We start from the raw sequence: 18,682 nt of genomic DNA on the forward strand, positions 1-18,682 counted from the left end.
CTGAAGTCACATATAGGTCAGACCGGGTAAGGGTGGTAGATTTCCTTCCCAAAAGGGCAATAGTGAACCAGATGGGTTTTTACAACAATCCGGTAGTTACATGGTGCCCATTATTGACACTAGCTTTTTATTCCAAAGTAAAACCTTTGTTTCACTGAATTTAAATTCCGCAGCTGAGGTGGGAATTGAACTCAAGCTTCCAGATTATTAGTCCTGTAACTTAACCCTACTATGTTACCGTTCCCAGTAGCATTGTCTCTCTGTCTCTCTCTCTCTCTCTCTCTCTCTCTCTTAGCCTGTCCTCCTTTCTGTCCTCTCTCCGTTTTCCGGACGACCCTGCCACGGATCGGCCCGATGTCCGCATTCGGAACGCCGGATTTCAGTTGCTCAACCTGTACAAAGACTGCAGCATCTACAGTGCAATGAAGGCTTTCAAAACATTTATATGGATAGATATACTTTGTGGTTTAAGCTATGTACCTATAAATTATTAAAGGGTATTTGTCCCTCTGAATGAGAAGTGTGGAGAAAATACAAATGAAGCACAGATTGAAACGACCCTTACTTAGATTTGTGAATACCGCAACAAATCTCTACAATCACGAGAAAACCACCATCATAAAAATGAAAATATCAGATTGTTTAGTAAAAACAAAATGGATGCCCCGGATATTTAGAACACGAGCTCCTGGTTTTCGAGTTTGTACATTAAGAGGTATGCTCCTGGGGTATCCTGCTGATAACCCCGTTCCTATTTGACATGTTCCCATTTATAGCTACACTCTGTTTCTTATTGTTAAGCCTTTTACGTATCTGCCACCATATTTTGCCTTTCATTTTGTGACTCCTTAGTCTTTAAACACCGATGTGGAACCTTACCAAAAACTTTTTGAAAATCCCAAGTGTATCACATTGATTGCATTTCCTTTGTCCATAATGCACTCCGGCACAACAAAAAAAACCCAGGGCCAAGAAGGCCAAAAAAATCTGGAATATTCCTCTGTGACCCCCTCAGACGATGGAAACCAGTCCAGGAGATCACCTGATCGTGCATATGTTAACTGTTAATCCACAATTACAACAGATGGTAAACTTCTTGGTCTAGAATTTCCAGGTACGGTCATTTTTAAATAATGCTGTATGTGAGCTCCCGTTCTAATCTCGGGTTTTGCTCCCGAGTTTGGCAAATTTAAAAAGCTGTCGGTCCAAACTTGACCAATTTCAGACCCCAACTGTTTTGAAACATGGTGTCCAAACCAGATACTTTGTGCATTTTAAGAGCCTGTTACATTTTAATAACTGTCCATATCCATCGTTATCTAGAGACTGTTGTGAGTACCTTCTCTGCCATCCCTGGAAACCTGTTCTCTCATTTGAACAACTGTTCCTCCCCCTTCCTTGGTAAAGATACATATTCAGAAACTCTACTAACTCCATTAATTATTTATCCCTCTTGTCCCAATCCATTTGCTTTTTGTTTACTGCATATGCACATTCGGAAAATCTTTTTATTTGAGATGTTCTCAGCAATTTGTCTTCCAGTGAATCTCCTATTTCTTAACCTACTTTTACTTGTCTACAAAGTCTCCCATGCTATCTGATCCCTTGGTTTTTTTCCCGGACAATTTAAAAAAAAATTTCCCTTATCTCTTTTTGGGAAGAGGGTACTTGTTTTGTGTGGCTCAGCAACACATGGAATAGACTCTGTGTCATTGAACCCTTGTATGTTTTAGATACTGTGGTCATTCCCAATACAGTAATTCTCTTCATTCTCTCCCTTAACCACATTGGGCTCTGTTGCCCGTTAATCAGTTTCGGTTGAACTGGAATGAAGTTGCCTTATATCTTCACCCACAGTTTCCTGAACACTTTCTCCGTTGTTGTTGTAGTAAATCTCACACCTGTTCTTGTGTCCCAATTCACGATTTAATGCCGATTGTGCATTTTCTTGAAGTCTGTTCTTTTTTAAAATCCAATCATTTTTCTTTTCTTTTCACGTAACCTCATGAGCATTTTGATTCCAACACATTGTGACAGGATACTGTATTTTTTGCCCTATTTGCCAGGCTTGAATCATCATTAAAAATCATCCCAGAATAGCCTCGGATTTCATAGGAAACAATCCTATACCACCTCCAGAAACACGCAGGCCTCTTCAATTTTTCCTGTTTTTCTCCCAGGCAGTACATCAACAATTGAAATTCCCCCAACATTAATGCTCTGGCCTTTTAACAGGGCTGCCTGATCCGTTTAAAAAAAAAAAAAAAAAAAAAAAAATTCCCTGTCTTCCCTCTGCTCATGTTCAGGAGCGTCTACAGCAGTATGAAATAATTTATTTCTTTTCTTTTCCTATCCACTCCCCGATTACCAACGGCACCCTCCTAGACTGTGTTGCATCAGCCAAGGCCATTATATCATTCAGCACACAAGCTCATTAAAATGAACTGAAGTATCTTAAAAAAAAAACATTGCAGTATGTTTTTTGCTGAGGTCTACAGAGGGAGCATTAATAAAAATATCAATTGGCCATTTTGCAACAAAAAAAATCTTAGTAATTTTATCAGATTAATCCAAATGATCTAAAATGTTTTTGTGGAATCATTTAATGGCAAGTGTTTGTGATTTGAATGTCCTATGTGGTCCAGACTTTGACACGCGTTCTAATGTGCATTTGTATTTTCAATGTTTTTGGAGAACTTTTGTAAATGGCAGTTTCCATGATTTGTAATATACTGTGTCGACCTATATGATCAGTACTGCTGCTTTCAGCCTCTTGCTGGCAAGGAGGTTAACCCTTAAAGCACTGGTGTAATATTTGCTGTTAACGCTACTTCGTACCTGTTGAGCATAGTAAGGGTTCAATCTCGGCTGTTCCCTACCCTTTGCCTTTTGATTTGCTGTCGCTACTGCATCGCAGTTGATATGATGGTTTTTAAGACTGTGATTGTATGTATCTTCCAGGGGCACCATGTTGATTCAGAAGGGCAGAGTGGGCACTTTTGGACCTTGTTTTTTGTCTTCACATCACTTGAGTTACAAAGATTTGGTGGTTTATTTTAATTGGGTTTGGTTTCATTTAAAAATGTGGAGGTTTTGCAGCATTGGGGTAAGCCTGGCGATACCATCAGGATATTCACTTGCTGACCCAGAATATTATGTGCAGTGAGAGCATTCCTTAGCTGTGTAAAATGTTACGGATATGAACAAGTTTTTAAAACCCCACTCAGCTCAATGCCCATATTTTACACTGGGCGGTGGTATAGTATTGGGGGAAAATGCTTTGCAGTTGGCAGCACTGCTTTCTGATATCTCATAATAACGTAAGAAATAGGAGCAGGAGGAGGCCATTTGGACCCTCGAGCCTGCTCTGCCATTCAATAAGATCATGGCTGATCTGATCATGGACTCGGCTCCACTTCCCTGTCCGCTCCCCATAACCCTTTACTCCTTTATCGCTCAAAAATCTATCTCCGCCTTAAATATATTCAATGACCCAGCCTCCACAGCTCTCTGGGGCAGAGAATTCCACAGATTTACAACCCTCAGAGAAGAAATATCTCCTCATCTCAGTTTTAAATGGGCGGCCCCTTATGTTACATTTATAATAACACCACAAGACTGTACATCTTCAGCTCAAACTGTTGTGATTCTGGTCTCTCTCTATTGTAACTCCAGAGTGAAGAGACAGCATGGTACACTGCCTTTTATACCTGCTTGCCCGGGGTGTGCAGGTGACCCTTGGGTCTCCCACAGGTGTGCCCCCTGGTGGCAAGTCTTACACATTGGTAGTGTTTACATACATAACATCATTTCCCCCCCCAAAGTCTTATGTACAAGTTATTTACAAGTTGAGGCGATCCAGGGTCCTGCGTTCCCGGGTTGATCGTCTGAGTTGAAGTCCTGATACGGGTGAGTCAGTCAGATCATTGCTACACGGCAGCGCGGTTGGTCTGATCGGACTGTCGAGCATGGTGGGTTCATTGTCGTGGTTGACAGCGAGGTTGATTGTGTTCGTGGGTCGCTGGGAGCCAGGTCCTGGTTATCTGTAGTGTGCAGTTTGTTCGGATCCAAATGCTTTCTGCATTTGCCCATTACATGCTTTCACAACAAACACTCCATTCCCCTCTTTGGCTAATACAGTGCTAGCAGCCCATCTGGGGCCATGATACTGGTCTACATCATTTATTCTGATGTCGCGTGGAGGAGCCGTACGATCATGGTGCATTCTCTGCTGATAACATACGAAAGGCCTGGTCCTAAGTGATTCAGTCCGGTGACTGCGCAGCACCTGGGATAGCCGGGTCTGTGGGGAGTCTACCGTGACACGTGTAGTGCTCGGCTTTATGATATGGGCTGCCCGCTCTGGACTATTGTCGCTGACCCTAAGGTCCGGCAAGCCAAGGATGGCAGATATGGCCTTGTGAGACTTTCAGTAGTGGCAGGAGGCCGCATGGTCCCTGTGGATCCTGGGCCATGGTATGGAGGCCCATGACCACCAACTGTGTGCAGCCTCCCTGCCTTTCGTTGCAACATCATAGGGGCCAATCTGATGGGATGAGCATTACGTCTTTGCGACGGATAAGCTGCAACATCCCGTCTAGGGGTTCGCCGTTAGCAGACGGTAACATGGGATCCTGGCTGGTCCAGGTCCTAGTCTAGGGAGCCGTTACGCTTGACCCCTCACTTTCTAGCACTTCCATAACAACGAGCAGGTCTGCGGGCTGCGCCGTTTCCACCCTCGTGGTGGGCAACGGTAGCCAACTGAGGGCATCAGTGCCTGGCCCGTGGCGGATCATGTTACAGTGCACAGACAGTGTTAGACATATTCGAGACAAAGCATTGATAATAGTGCCTCTACTCTCCAAAAACTGAGAGATTGGCAGCTTGTCTGACTCGAGCAAATATTGAGACACACGTCTCTTGTCCCGTGAACGCAGGCTACAGCCTTGGGTAACTTACTGGACACATGTACAACCTGTTGGGGTTCGCCCGCTACTTTGGCTTGCTGTACAACACGCCCGACCCCGTGTGATAACACATCACTTGCTACAAGTACTTTGTTAGATACGTATACGACTGGTTGATGTTCGCCCGCTACTTTGGCTTGTTGTAAGATACCCCCGACCCCATATGATAATACATCATTTGCCACAAATGGCGCTCATATGGGTTACACAGTGCAAACAACTTATTGGAACATGGGGGGGTTCCTGGCCTTCTCAGTGGCCGCCCCTTAACCTTTGCCCCAAGCCCAGTCATCTTGCTGGGCAACAGATGCCTCTGTTTCGTTGTGGCGACATCCCGTGGTCTGGACGCACTGTTGTCCCATGTCTGTGATGCCGACTGCCGCGATCTTTCTCCCCAGGGATTTTGCCTCTGGCATAGGGAAGACTCATTCGGATCATTTCGGCCAGAGTCCCAATCTGCTTGGTCGACCTGGAGCCTCTTCCATCGTCGTGAAGAGGTTGTCGGCTTTGGGTGCTGGGTACCGTGCCTGTACCGCTGCTCGGTTGATCTTTACCTCCTTGTGGTTGTGATGAGCGGCCTGTGCCTCGCAGATCTGCAAATGGATCTGCACTTCGATGCCTGGTTCAGCTGAAGGTGGGGGCTTGCTCAGCCCTTGAGCAAGGGAGACGTCATTCGCCGGAGAAAGTACACAGGTCTTCCCAGTTCCACCGAATCTTCCCCATCCACCTTCTACCAAGCAGCATTGGCCCATCACCTGAAACAATCCACAGTGGTAAATCGTGCACTGCTCCCTCATGGGATACTCTTATGTCCGCACTACCCATAACTGGTATCAGTTCCTTGGTGTAGGTGCGCAGCTTTGCCTGAATCGGGATCAGCTTGGGTCGTTATGCTCTGTTGCCCCACAGCTTCTCGAATGCCTTCTAGCTCATAATTGATTGACTTGCCCCAGTGTCCCATTCCATGGAGACTGGAATGCCGTTAAGTTTAACTTTGAACATTATCAGAGGGCTTTTGGTGGTGAAGGTGTGTATCCCATATACTTCTCTTCATCCTCAGGTTGAGATCCCTCTCCTGCTTGTTCAGCGTGGTCCGCACTGGATCGGTTATCTGCCACGTGGTGAGTTGCAACACGTTTGCACATTCGCTGGAGGTGCCCCATTGTTCCACAGCCCTTGCACACGTAGTGCTTGAATCGACATTGATGGGCCCGATAATTACCCCCGCAGCGCCAACATGGTGCAAATGGATTCGCATTCACGCCCCACGGCGGGTTCTGAGTCATCCTAGGTCTGGTCTCTGCAGGCGCGTAGACCCTGCCATGTCCAGTTCTGCCTGCTGAAGGCGTTATTTTATGCAAAGTACTTGCCGGTGAGTTCCAGTGCTGCAATGATATCTGTTTAGTGTTATCGTTTGTGGATATAAAAGCCTGGGCTATCGTGATGGCCTTGCTCAGATCTAGGGATTCGACAGACAGTAGTTTGCGAAGAATGACCTCGTGGCCGATTCCAAGCACGAAAAAGTCCCACAACACTTTCTCTCTCCGCCCCCCCCCGCCCAAAAATCCAGCAAATAAGCACTGTCCCGCAAGGCGTCTTCGGTCAGCGACATAGCTCGCCACGTCCTGGCCCTCGGAGCGATGGTGCGTATTAAAGTGATACATGGCCATCAAGATGCTCTCCTTCGGCTTGAGGTGTTCCCGAGACAGCCTGCACAGCTCTTCATATGTTTTCTCCGTTGGTTTCGTCGGTGCTAGCAGATTTTTGGTGAGGCTGTGTATTGTGGACCCACAAATGGTGAGGATAATCGCCCTGCGCTTGATCGCGGTTTCTTCCTTTTCCAGTTCGTTGGCCACGAAGTACTGGTCAAGACGCTCAACGAATCATCACCCTCAACAAATCTCTCAAGAATACCAATGGCAGCCATAACTGCGTGAAAATTCGTGATCTGTTACTCGTTGCCAATTGTTCCGTTTAGAATAACTCCACAAGACTGCACATCTTCAGCTCAAACTGTTGTGACCTTGGTGTGTCTATTGTAACTCCAGAGTGAGGAGGCAACATGGTAGTCTGCCGATTATACCTGCTTGTCCAGGGTGTGCAGGTGACCCTTGGGTCTCGCACAGGTGTGCCCCCTGGTGGCAAGTCTTACACATTGGTAGTGTTTACATAGTCTTAGAATAAGGTATTATGTCCCCTAGTTTTAGTTTCCCCTATGAGTGGAATTATCCTCTCTGCAACCACTTTGTCGAGCCCCCTCATTATCTTATGAGTTTCAATAAGATCAGCTCTCATTCTTCTGAACTCCAATGTGTATAGGCTTTCTTCATCAGTCAACCCCCTCATCTCTGGAATCAATCTGGTGAACCTACTCTGAATAGCGTCCAATGCAAGTATATCCTTCCTTAAATACGGAGACCAAAACTGTACAGAGTTCTCCAGGTGTGGCCTCACCAATACCCTGTACAGTTGTAGCAAGACTTCTCTGTTTTTATATTCTATCCCCCTTGCAATAAAGGCCAACATTCCATTTGCCTTCCTGATTACTTGCTGTACCTGCATGTTAACTTTTTGTGTTTCATGTACAAGGACCCCCAGGTCTCTCCATATTGCACTTTGCAATTTTTCTCCATTTAAATTCTAATTTTCTTTTCTATTATTTCTGCCAAAGTGGATAACCTCACATTTTCCCACATTATACTCCATCTGCCCAATTTTTGCCCACTCACTTAGCCTGTCTATATCCCTTTTCATATTTTTTGTGTCCTCCTCACAATTTGCTTTCCCACCCATCTTTGTATCATCAGCAAACTTGGCTATATTACACTCTGTCTCTTCATCCAAGTCATTAATATAGATTCCCTCCGGGCCACCATAACCAGTGCCTGCGAAGAGACACTCGGTCAATCAACCAGGAAACACCAGGACTGGTTTGATGAGAATGACCAGGAGATCCAAGAGCTAATAAATCGCAAGCGCAGGGCATTTCTGAACCCAACAACCCAACTCTGCAGCAGCAAAGCAGCTTTACAGACGGCTTAAGGGCGATGTCCAACAAAAAAACCTGCGACCTAAAGAACAGATGGTGGGTGGAGAAAGCACAGGAGATTCAGCAGCTGACCTACAGCCATGATGTGAGAGGATTCTTCACCGCAGTCAAGGCCACCTATGGCCAAAGCACCCAAGGCCCCACCCCCCTGCTGGCTAAGAACGGTGAGACACTCATCAAGGATGCCGAGGTAGTCAGGACCCGCTGGAAGGAGCACTGCGAAGATCTCCTTAACTGAGACTCTGCCTTTGACTCAAGTGTCCTCGACTCCATCCCGCAGCATGCTACCCGCCACCATCACAGCAAAACCCCAGCCCTGCACGAGGTAGAAAAGGCCATCCACCATCTCAAGAACAAGGCAACGGGAGTGGATGGAATCCTCGCTGAGGCACTAAAGTATGGCGGAGAGGCACTATTGGCATGAATGCATGGCCTTATCTCTCATCTGGAAGGAGGAGAGCATGCCGGGAGATCGCAGAGATGCGATAATCGTGACAGTCTTTAAAAAAGGGGACAAGTCCGACTGCAGCAACGACAGAGGAATCTCCCTGTTATCATCCACTGGGAAAGTCGTCGCTAGAATCCTCCTCAACCGTCTTCTCCCTGTGGCTGAGGACCTCCTCCCGGAATCACAGTGCGGATTTCATCCACTACGGGGAACAACGGACATGATTTTTACGATGCGACAGCTGCAAGAAAAATGCAGGGAACAGTACCAACCCTTGAACATGGCTGCCTTTGACCTTATAAAGGCCTTTAACACTGTCAACCGTTTCGGCTGCCCCCCAAAAGTTTGTCACCATCCTCCGCCTGTTCCACGACGACATGCAAGTTGTGATCCTGGCCAATGGATCCATCACAGACCCAATCCACGTCCGGACGGGGGTCAAGCAGGGTAGTGTCATCGTGCCAACCCTCTTCTCGATCTTCCTCGCTGCAATGCTCCACCTCACACTCAACAAGCTCCCCCTGGAGTGGAACTAAACTACAGAATCAGTGGGAACCTGTTCAATCTTCGTCGCCTCCAGGCCAGATCCAAGACCGTCCCAACCTCTGTCGTCGAACTACAGTACGTGGACGACGTTTGCGTCTGCACACATTTAGAAACTGAATGCCAAGTCATTGTCAATATCTCCACTGAGGCATACGAAGCACAGGCCTTATACTAAACATCTGGAAGACAAAGGTCCTCCACCAACCTGACCCCGCCACACAGCACTACCCCCCCAGTCATCAAGATCCACGGCGCAGCCCTGGCCAACGTGAACCACTTTCCATACCTCGGGAGCCTATTATCAGCAAGGACAGGCATCGACGGCAAGGTTCAACACCGCTTCCAGTGCGCCAGCGCAGCATTCAGTCGCCTGAGGAAAAGAGTGTTTGAAAATCAGCCACCAAGCTCATTGTCGACAGGACTGTAGTGATACCTGCCCTCCTGTACGGCTCAGAGACGTGGACCATCTACAGTAGACACATCAAATCACTGGAGAAATACCACCAACGATGTCTCCATTAGATCCTGCAAATCCCCTGGGAGGACAGACGCACCAGTGTTAACATCCTCAATCAGACCAACATCCCCAGCATCGAAGCACTGACCACACTTGATCAGCTCCGTTGGGCGGGCCGCATTGTTCGCATGCCTGACACAAGACTCTCAAAGCAAGCGCTCTTCTCAGAACTCCTACAAGGCAAGCGAGCCCCAGGTGGGCAGAGGAAACGGTTTCAAGGACACCCTCAAAGCCTCCTTGATAAAATGCAACATCCCCACTGACACCTGGGAGTCCCTGGCCAAAGACCGCCCTAAGTGGAGGGAGTGCATCCGGGAGGGCGCTGAGCACCTCGAGTCTCGTTGTCGACAACATACAGAAAACAAGCGGAAGGAGCGTGCGGCAAACCAGTCCCAACCACCCTTTCCTTCAACCACTGTCTGCCCCACCTGTGACAGAGACTGTAATTCTCACATTGGACTGTTCAGTCACCTAAGAACTCACTTTTAGAGTGGAAGCAAGTCTTCCTCGATTTCGAGGGACTGCCTCTGATGATGATTATGTTATAGATTGTAAATAGTTGAGGACCCAGCACCGATCCCTGCGGCACTCTACTAGTCATTGTTTGCCAACCGAAAAATAACCCATTTATCCCGACTCTCTGTTTTCTGTCAGTTAGCCAATCCTCTGTCCATGCTAAGAAATTAGCCCCAACCCCGTGAGCTTCTATCTTGTGCAGACACCTCATGTGGCACCTTATTGAATGCCTTCTGGAAATCCAAATACACCACATCCACTGGTTCCCCCTTATCCATCCTGCTCATTACATCCTCAATGAACTCCTGTAAATTTGTCAAACATGATTTCCCTTTCATAAAACTACGCTGATTCTGTTTGATTGAAACATAGAAACATAGAAAATAGGTGCAGGAGTAGGCCATTCGGCCCTTCGAACCTGCACTACCATTCAATGAGTTCATGGCTGAACATGCAACTTCAGTACCCCATTCCTGCTTTCTCGCCATATCCCTTTATCTCCCTAGTAGTAAGGATTACATCTAACTCCTTTTTGAATATATTTAGTGAATTGGCCTCAACAACTTTCTGTGGTAGAGAATTCCACAGGTTCACCACTCTCTGGGTGAAGAAGTTTCTCCTCATCTCGGCCCTAACTGGCTTACCCCTTATCCTTAGACTGTGACCCCTGGTTCTGGACTTCCCCAACATTGGGAACATTCTTCCTGCATCTAACCTGTCTAAACCCGTCAGAATTTTAAACGTTTCTATGAGATCCCCTCTCATTCTTCTGTACTCCAGTGAATACAAGCCCAGTTGATCCAGTCTTTCTTGATATGTCAGTCCCGCCATCCCAGGAATCAGTCTGGTGAACCTTCGCTGCACTCCCTCAATAGCAAGAATGTCCTTCCTCAAGTTAGGAGACCAAAACGGTACACAATACTCCAGCTGTGGCCTCACCAAGGCCACTGTACAACTGTAGTAACACCTCCCTGCCCCTGTACTCAAATCCCCTCGCTATGAAGGCCAACATGGCATTTGCTTTCTTCACCGCCTGCTGTACCTGCATGCCAACCTTCAATGACTGATGTACCATGACACCCAGGTCTCGTTGCACCTCCCCTTTTCCTAATCTGTCACCATTCAGATAATAGTCTGTCTCTCTGTTTTTACCACCAAAGTGGATAACCTCACATTTATCCACATTATACTTCATCTGCCATGCATTTGCCCACTCACCTAACCTATCCAAGTCACTCTGCAGCCTCATAGCATCCTCCTCGCAGCTCACACTGCCACCCAACTTAGTGTCATCCGCAAATTTGGAGATACTACATTTAATCCCCTTGTCTAAATCATCAATGTACAATGTAAACAGCTGGGGCCCCAGCACAGAACCTTGCGGTACCCCAGTAGTCACTGCCTGCCATTCTGAAAAGTACCCATTTACTCCTACTCTTTGCTTCCTGTCTGCCAATCAGTTCTCAATCCAGGTCAGCACACTACCCCCAATCCCATGTGCTTTAACTTTGCACATTAATCTCTTGTGTGGGACCTTGTCGAAAGCCTTCTGAAAGTCCAAATACACCACATCAACTGGTTCTCCCTTGTCCACTCTACTGGAAACATCCTCAAAAAATTCCAGATTTGTCGAGCATGATTTCCCTTTCACAAATCCATGCTGATTTGGACCTATCATGTCACCTCTTTCCAAATGCACTGCTATGACATCCTTAATAATTGATTCCATCATTTTACCCACTACCAATGTCGGGCTGACCGGTCTATAATTCCCTGTTTTCTCCCTCCTTTTTTAAAAAGTGGGGTTACATTGGCTACCCTCCACTCCATAGGAACTGATCCAGAGTCTATGGAATGTTGGAAAATGACTGTCAATGCATCCGCTATTTCCAAGGCCACCTCCTTAAGTACTCTGGGATGCAGTCCATCAGGCCCTGGGGATTTATCGGCCTTCAATCCCATCAATTTCCCCAACACAATTTCCTGACTGATAAGGATTTCCCTCAGTTCCTCCTTCTTACTAGACCCTCTGACTCCTTTTATATCCGGAAGGTTGTTTGTGTCTTCCAAAAGAAAAGTGAATACCGAACCAAAGTACTTGTTCAGTTGGTCTGCCATTTCTTTGTTCTCCGTTATGACTTCCCCTGATTCTGACTGCAGGGGACCCACGTTTTTCTTTACTAACCTTTTTCTCTTTACATATCTATAGAAGCTTTTGCAATCCGTCTTAATGTTCCCTGCAAGCTTCCTCTCGTACTCTATTTTCCCTGCCCTAATCAAACCCTTTGGCCTCTTCTGCTGAGTTCTAAATTTCTCCCAGTCCCCGAGTTCGCTGCTATTTCTGGCCAATTTGTATGCTACTTCCTTGGCTTTAATACTATCCCTGATTTCCCTTGATAGCCACGGTTGAGCCACCTTCCCTTTTTTATTTTTACGCCAGACAGGGTTGTACAATTGTTATAGTTCATCCATGCGGTCTCTAAATGTCTGCCATTGCCCATCCACTGTCAACCCCTTAAGTATCATTCGCCAATCTATCCTAGCCAATTCACGCCTCATACCTTCAAAGTTACCCTTCTTTAAGCTCTGGACCATGGTCTCTGTTTCATTCTCCATCCTAATGTAGAATTCCACCATATTATGGTCACTCTTCCCCAAGGGGCCTCGCACAATGAGATTGCTAATTAATCCTTTCTCATTACACAACACCCAGTCTAAGATGGCCTCCCCCCTAGTTGGTTCCTCGACATATTGGTCTAGAAAACCATCCCTTATGCACTCCAGGAAATCCTCCTCCACTGTATTGCTTCCAGTTTGGTTAACCCAATCTATATGCATATTAAAGTCATCCATGATAACTCCTGCACTTTTATTGCATGCACCCCTAATTTCCTGTTTGATGCCCTCCCCAACATCACTACTACTGTTTGGAGGTCTGTACACAACTCCCACTAACGTTTTTTGCCCTTTGGTGTTCTGCAGCTCTACCCATATAGATTGCACATCATCCAAGCTAATGTCCTTCCCAACTATTGCATTAATCTCCTCTTTAACCAGCAATGCTACCCCACCTCCTTTTCCTTTTATTCTATCCTTCCTGAATGTTGAATACCCTTGGATGTTGAGTTCCCAGCCCTGATCATCCTGGAGCCACGTCTCTGTAATCCCAATCACATCATATCTGTTAACATCTATTTGCACAGTTAATTCATCCACCTTATTACGGATACTCCTTGCATTAAGACACAAAGCCTTCAGTCTTGTTTTTTTAACACCCTTTGTCCTTTTAGAATTATGATATAGTGTGGCCCTTTTTGTTTCTTGCCTTTGTTTACTCGGCCTTCCACTATTGCTGTTTACCTTTCTACCATCTGTTTCTGACTCCATATTACTTCGCCCTGTCTCGCTGCATATGTTCCCGTCCCCCTGCCATATTAGTTTAAACACTCCCGAACTGCATTAGCAAATGTTACCCCCAGGACATCAGTTCCAGTCCTGCCCAAGTGCAAACCGTCCCTTTTGTACAGGACCCACTTCCCCCAGAACTGGTTCCAATGTCCCAGGAATGTCAATCCCTCCCTCTTGCACCACTGCTCAAGCCACGTATTTATTCTAACTATCCTGCTCCCTCTACTCTGATTAGCACGTGGCACTGGTAGCAATCTAGAGATTACTACCTTTGAGGTCCTACTTTTTAATTTAACTCCTCGCTCCCTAAATTGAGCTTGTAGGACCTCTTCCCGCTTCTTACCTATATCGTTGGTACCTACATGTACCACGACAACTGGCTGTTCACCCTCCCTCTCCAGAATGCTTTGCAGCCGCTCCGAGACATCCGTGACCCTTGCATCAGTGAGGCAACATACCATCCTGGAGTCTCGGTTGCGGCTGCAGAAACTCCTATCTATTCCCCTTACAATAGAGTCCCCTATCACTATAGCTCTCCCACTCTTTTTCCCGCCCTTCTGTGCAGCAGAGCCACCCATGGTGCCATGAACCTGGCTGCTGGTGCCTTCTCCTGGTAAGTCATCTCCCCCAACAGTATCCAAAACAGTATATCTGTTTTGGAGGGAGATGACCGCAGGGGATTCCTGCATTACCTTCCTGCTCTTGCCTTGTCTCTTGGTCACCCATTCACTATCTGTCCTAACCCTTATCTGCAGTGTGACCAACTCACTAAATGTGCTATCCACAACATTCTCAGCATCGCGCATGCTCCAGAGTGAGTCCATCCGCAGCTCCAGTGCCATCATGCGGTCTGTCAGGAGCTGCAGCTGGACACACTTCCCGCAAACATAGTAGTCAGGGACACTGGAATCATGCTTTTCCAAATGTCCCGCTACTGCGTCCTTAATAATGGACTCTAGCATTTTCCCAACGCCAGATGTTAGGCTAACTGGTCTATAGTTTCCTGCTTTTTGTCTGCCTCCTTTTTTAAATAGGGGCATTACATTTGCAGTTTTCCAATCCGCTGGGACCGCCCCAGAATCCAGGGAATTTTGGTAGATTACAACCAATGTAGCCACTATCTCTGCAGTCACTTCTCTTGACCTTAAAATGTAAGCTGTCAGGTCCAGGGATTTGTCCGCCTTTAGTCCTATTATTTTATTGAGTACTACTTCATTGTATTAAGTTCCTCCCTACCTATAGCCCCTTGATTATCCACTATTGGGATGTTTTTAGTGTCTTCTAACGTGAAGACCGATACAAAATATTTGTTCGATGTCTCTGCCATTTTCCTTTTCCCCATTATTAATTCCCCAATCTCATCCTCTATGGGACCAACATTTACTTGAGCCACTCTTTTCCTTTTTATGTACCTGTAGAAACTCTTACTATCTGTTTTTATATTTTGTGCTTGTTTACTTTCATAATATATCTTCCCTCTTTTTTAAGTATTTTTTAGTTCTCTGCTGGCTTTTAAATTTTCCCAATCCTCTGGTCTCCCACTAATTTTGGCCACATTGTATGCCTTTGTTTACAATTTGACACCATCCCTTTATTTCCTTAGTTAGCCACGGATGGTTATCTCTTCTCTTGCAGTCTTTCCTTCTCACCTCCCCATGTCTTGCCTTAAAACAACTGAAACTTACAGTCATCCCAGTGTGAAATGCGTTCCAAATGGCTCATATACATCCTGCCACTTGAATCTGTTGCAACACTTGGGGTTCGATTGTGTCAGTTGTGGCTCAGTGGGTAGCACTCTTACCTCTGAGTCAGAAGATGTGCGCAGAAACTCAAGGGCATTCCAAACCTGGTCAGTGTGCATACAAAGAATCACACCCGCGATTCGAAGCAGATATAACTCTACTCTTCTTCTGCATGTGGTGTTCAAACTCTGCGTAGAAAATCTAGGCTGACCACTCCACTGCAGTGCTGCACTGTCGGCGGTGCCATCTTTCAGATGAGGCGTTAAACCGAGACCCAGGTGGACTTAAAAGATCCCATGCTGTTATTTCGAAGAACAGAGAAGCCCTCCTCTGTGTCCTGGGCAATATTTATCAACCAACATTACTAAAACAGATGATGTGGTCATTATCACGTTGCTGTATGTGGGAACCTTGCTGTGCACAAATTCCTGCCGTGTTTCCTACATTACAACAGTGACTGCACTTCAAAAAATGTATTTCATTGGCTATAAAGCAGTCTGGGAGTTCCTGAGGTTGTGAAAGACACGATATAAATGGGAAGTCTTTTCTATTTCCTGTTGCCCATCCAGCGATGGAAACTTCTGTGCAGAGTTTGAACACCACGTGTAAAGAAGAATCAAGTTGTATCTGCGTTAATCTGTGGTGTGCGTACACACTGACCAGAATTGGACTGCCCTGGAGCAGAACCAGCTGCCAGCACCACACTGTGGGCAGCTTTTACCTGAGGGTTCCAGACCAAGTCACTTTCTTCCGAAAGCTTATTCTTAAGTTCATCACAGTAGTTTTATTTTTAAAAAGACAAATTTCAGAAAGTCATGTCACTCTTTGCGAAAAACTGACCACCATTTTGAAAACTATTTTGAACCGTTGCCCATTTTTGAGGTTCTGTCACTGTTTCAAAAGAACCAAAAATGTAAAAGTTTTAAGAATCCTTCAGATTGAAACCCAAATTAAAGTTTTGGGTGAAGGGGAAAAAATGCAAGTAATATTTTGTGGTTTGCAACTCTTTTTCAAATCATCCCAGGTGAAATGGCTCTGAGTTAATCTGATCGCCCAGTGCCAATCTTTTCAAAGTAAATTATGGGGCAGTCCTGACTGAGAAGCAACAGTTGTACCAACATTGGCTGGGACAATTTTGATTGATATTGTCCCCTTCTTTCTCTAAACCTCTCCGCCTCTCAACCTCTCTCTCTGTTAAGACACTCCTTAAAACCTACCTCTTTGACCAAGCTTTTGGTCACTTGTTCTAATATCTCCTTATGTCAAATTTTGTCTGATTGCGCTGCTGTGAACTGCCTTGGAACACTTTCCTAGGTTAAAGGTGCTATATAAATGCAAGTTGTTACTGCATTGTTAGTACACAAGCTGAGCAGTGACTTCAAGTTACTTTATGCAGCTGGTTTGCAATGCATTTAGCCTCACAGATTTAATCTCTACCAGAGCTAGGTGTGGTAATACAACAGATCTAAGAAAGCAGATCCTTAATTTTCAATTATCGCAAAGGTTTTTCATTTATTCAAATTCACATTGAGTCTCTTAACACACAAATGCCATCATAAAATTGTTTCTGCTTGAAAGTGCAGAATCTGACTAATGCACAACTTGCTTGCTGAACAGTCCAGCTCTCGGCTATTGAAAGGGTTAATGAAGTACACACCTCCCTTAAGCTGCAATCGGGCTTTAGATGAGAGTCCCTGTTTTGCAGCCAATTTTAAACCTGATCTGAAATGCTAATGCCATGGTAATCACGCAGTATCAAATGTGGGTGGGGCAGGCGGGAGACAGGTTTTGTTCAGTGTCAGTTTGGGTCCCTCCTTTTTGGTAATTTCAACCTTTTTGTTTGAGTTCATCAAAACAAAGACTTTTGCCTTTTGACCTGCTTCAAATTATCTCTCTGCAAAACGGTTTCTTTTTTCTGTTGCTCTTGTTGTGTTTTCTTTTGGGTGCTGTTGGTGGGTTTCCTTTCATGACCCCCCCCCCACCCCCCCTGGAAGCTGCATGCATTAATGAGTTTTTTTTCTCCCCTCTGCCCATCTGATTATCTACCCCTTGATTGGTAACTTGTAAACACAACAGCCTCCGCTCCTTCAGTTCGGATAGGTCGTACTCGCTGAACAGAAGTCCGTACGCAAGGGATAGCATCATGATTGAAGAGCTGACCAAGGAGTCGGTAAGTGCAGATTTGAATGGCAGATGCCTGTGAAACTGTCTTATCGCATGCTTTAGAGTACAACATCAAATGACGCTGGCTATGCTTTCAATGTAGTGTGTGGCACCGGAGCAAACAACAGCTCGTCTTTCACATTACATGGCTAGGTGTTGCCACAGACTAACAGAAGTACCGTTTGACTTTGACATCCATCGAGGGAGGAAATTGCTGCCTTATCGTCCAAGTGCTCACTGTGTTTTTGCTGTTTGATATATCTGAGTATATGTTGAAGATGCATTGACTTAATGGATGCTCCTTTCTCAACAAGCCACTCAATCAACCAATTTGATTTTTAAAGGCCTTGTTAGTTGCTTTAATGCGTGAACTTAGATTGGATCAGATGTGTTTTTCTCTAAAGCATTCAGAGCGCGAATAGTTCTATCAACCTTTCACAAACTGCCAACCCTTTTGACTGCAGTTCAGTCAGAAAATAACATTCATCAGATTTTAAATTTGCAGCAAGCCCTCAGCCACTCCTTGATTTACGTTTAGTTTGCTGCGACAATATTTGGAGGAACATGGAAAACACTTGTTGCTGTTAACGATGCACCATGTTGTTACGGGAACAGCTCAATCCATAAAAGTCCCTTTTTCTTCTTGTATTGTTCCAGAGAAGTCTGGGATGATAAAGCCCCATTGTTCATCAAAGGCAGGACACTTCAGCCACTGGCTTCTCCTGCTGTGATGAGAGATAATGACGCTGGGCAAAGATAATTCCCAGCTTACATTAACAATAAGCAATTTGAGAGTAAGGTGACAAAAAGTGCCCTTCGCATGGATTCTCTAAGGAGTTGGAGTTTTTTCATCCCGACTACCCCTTTTCTTCTGACAGGGTCACCTCATTATTCCATCATTTGTGTACTGTAACACTCAGTTTTAATAATCCTTCACAAATCCGAATAATGAAGCATAGCAGTCATTCATACATTCCTCCTGTAAACTTAGCCATCCACAATCTAAATAGACCTTATCAAATACCCCCTTTATATTAACGAGTGACAGTAATCCCAGTTTCATGGCGCACGTTGCCACGTTTTCCAGCCCCAGCACTTTTGGTGCCTGCATCGTTCTATTGCTGGCCTGTATTGCATTAGATCCCCAACTCCCCACCGCTGACATTCTCTCAAGGCAGGGGAAGGATATTTGTTCTTGGATGTGGGCGACACCAACCAGGCAGTATTTATTGCCCATCCCTAGTTACCTCAAAGGGCATTAGGAGTCAGCCACATAGTGTGGGACTGGAGTCATGTGTAGGTCACACCAGGAAGGACATTAGTGAA

At 45.6% G+C, this 18,682-nt stretch overlaps 1 protein-coding gene across 1 annotated transcript in view; it reads left to right on the forward strand.

The window, feature by feature from the left end:
- The window catches only part of ank3b (ankyrin 3b), a 614,562-nt gene that overhangs the window by 457,224 nt on the left and 138,656 nt on the right, over positions 1-18,682 (forward strand). Inside the window, exon 26 of the mRNA XM_070876860.1 lies at positions 17,270-17,363. Coding sequence (XP_070732961.1) covers positions 17,270-17,363 — 94 coding nt within the window. The remainder of the gene's footprint in view (positions 1-17,269; positions 17,364-18,682) is intronic.

Source organism: Pristiophorus japonicus, chromosome 3, assembly GCF_044704955.1.
Source record: "Pristiophorus japonicus isolate sPriJap1 chromosome 3, sPriJap1.hap1, whole genome shotgun sequence".
Classification (NCBI taxonomy): Eukaryota; Metazoa; Chordata; class Chondrichthyes; family Pristiophoridae; genus Pristiophorus; species Pristiophorus japonicus.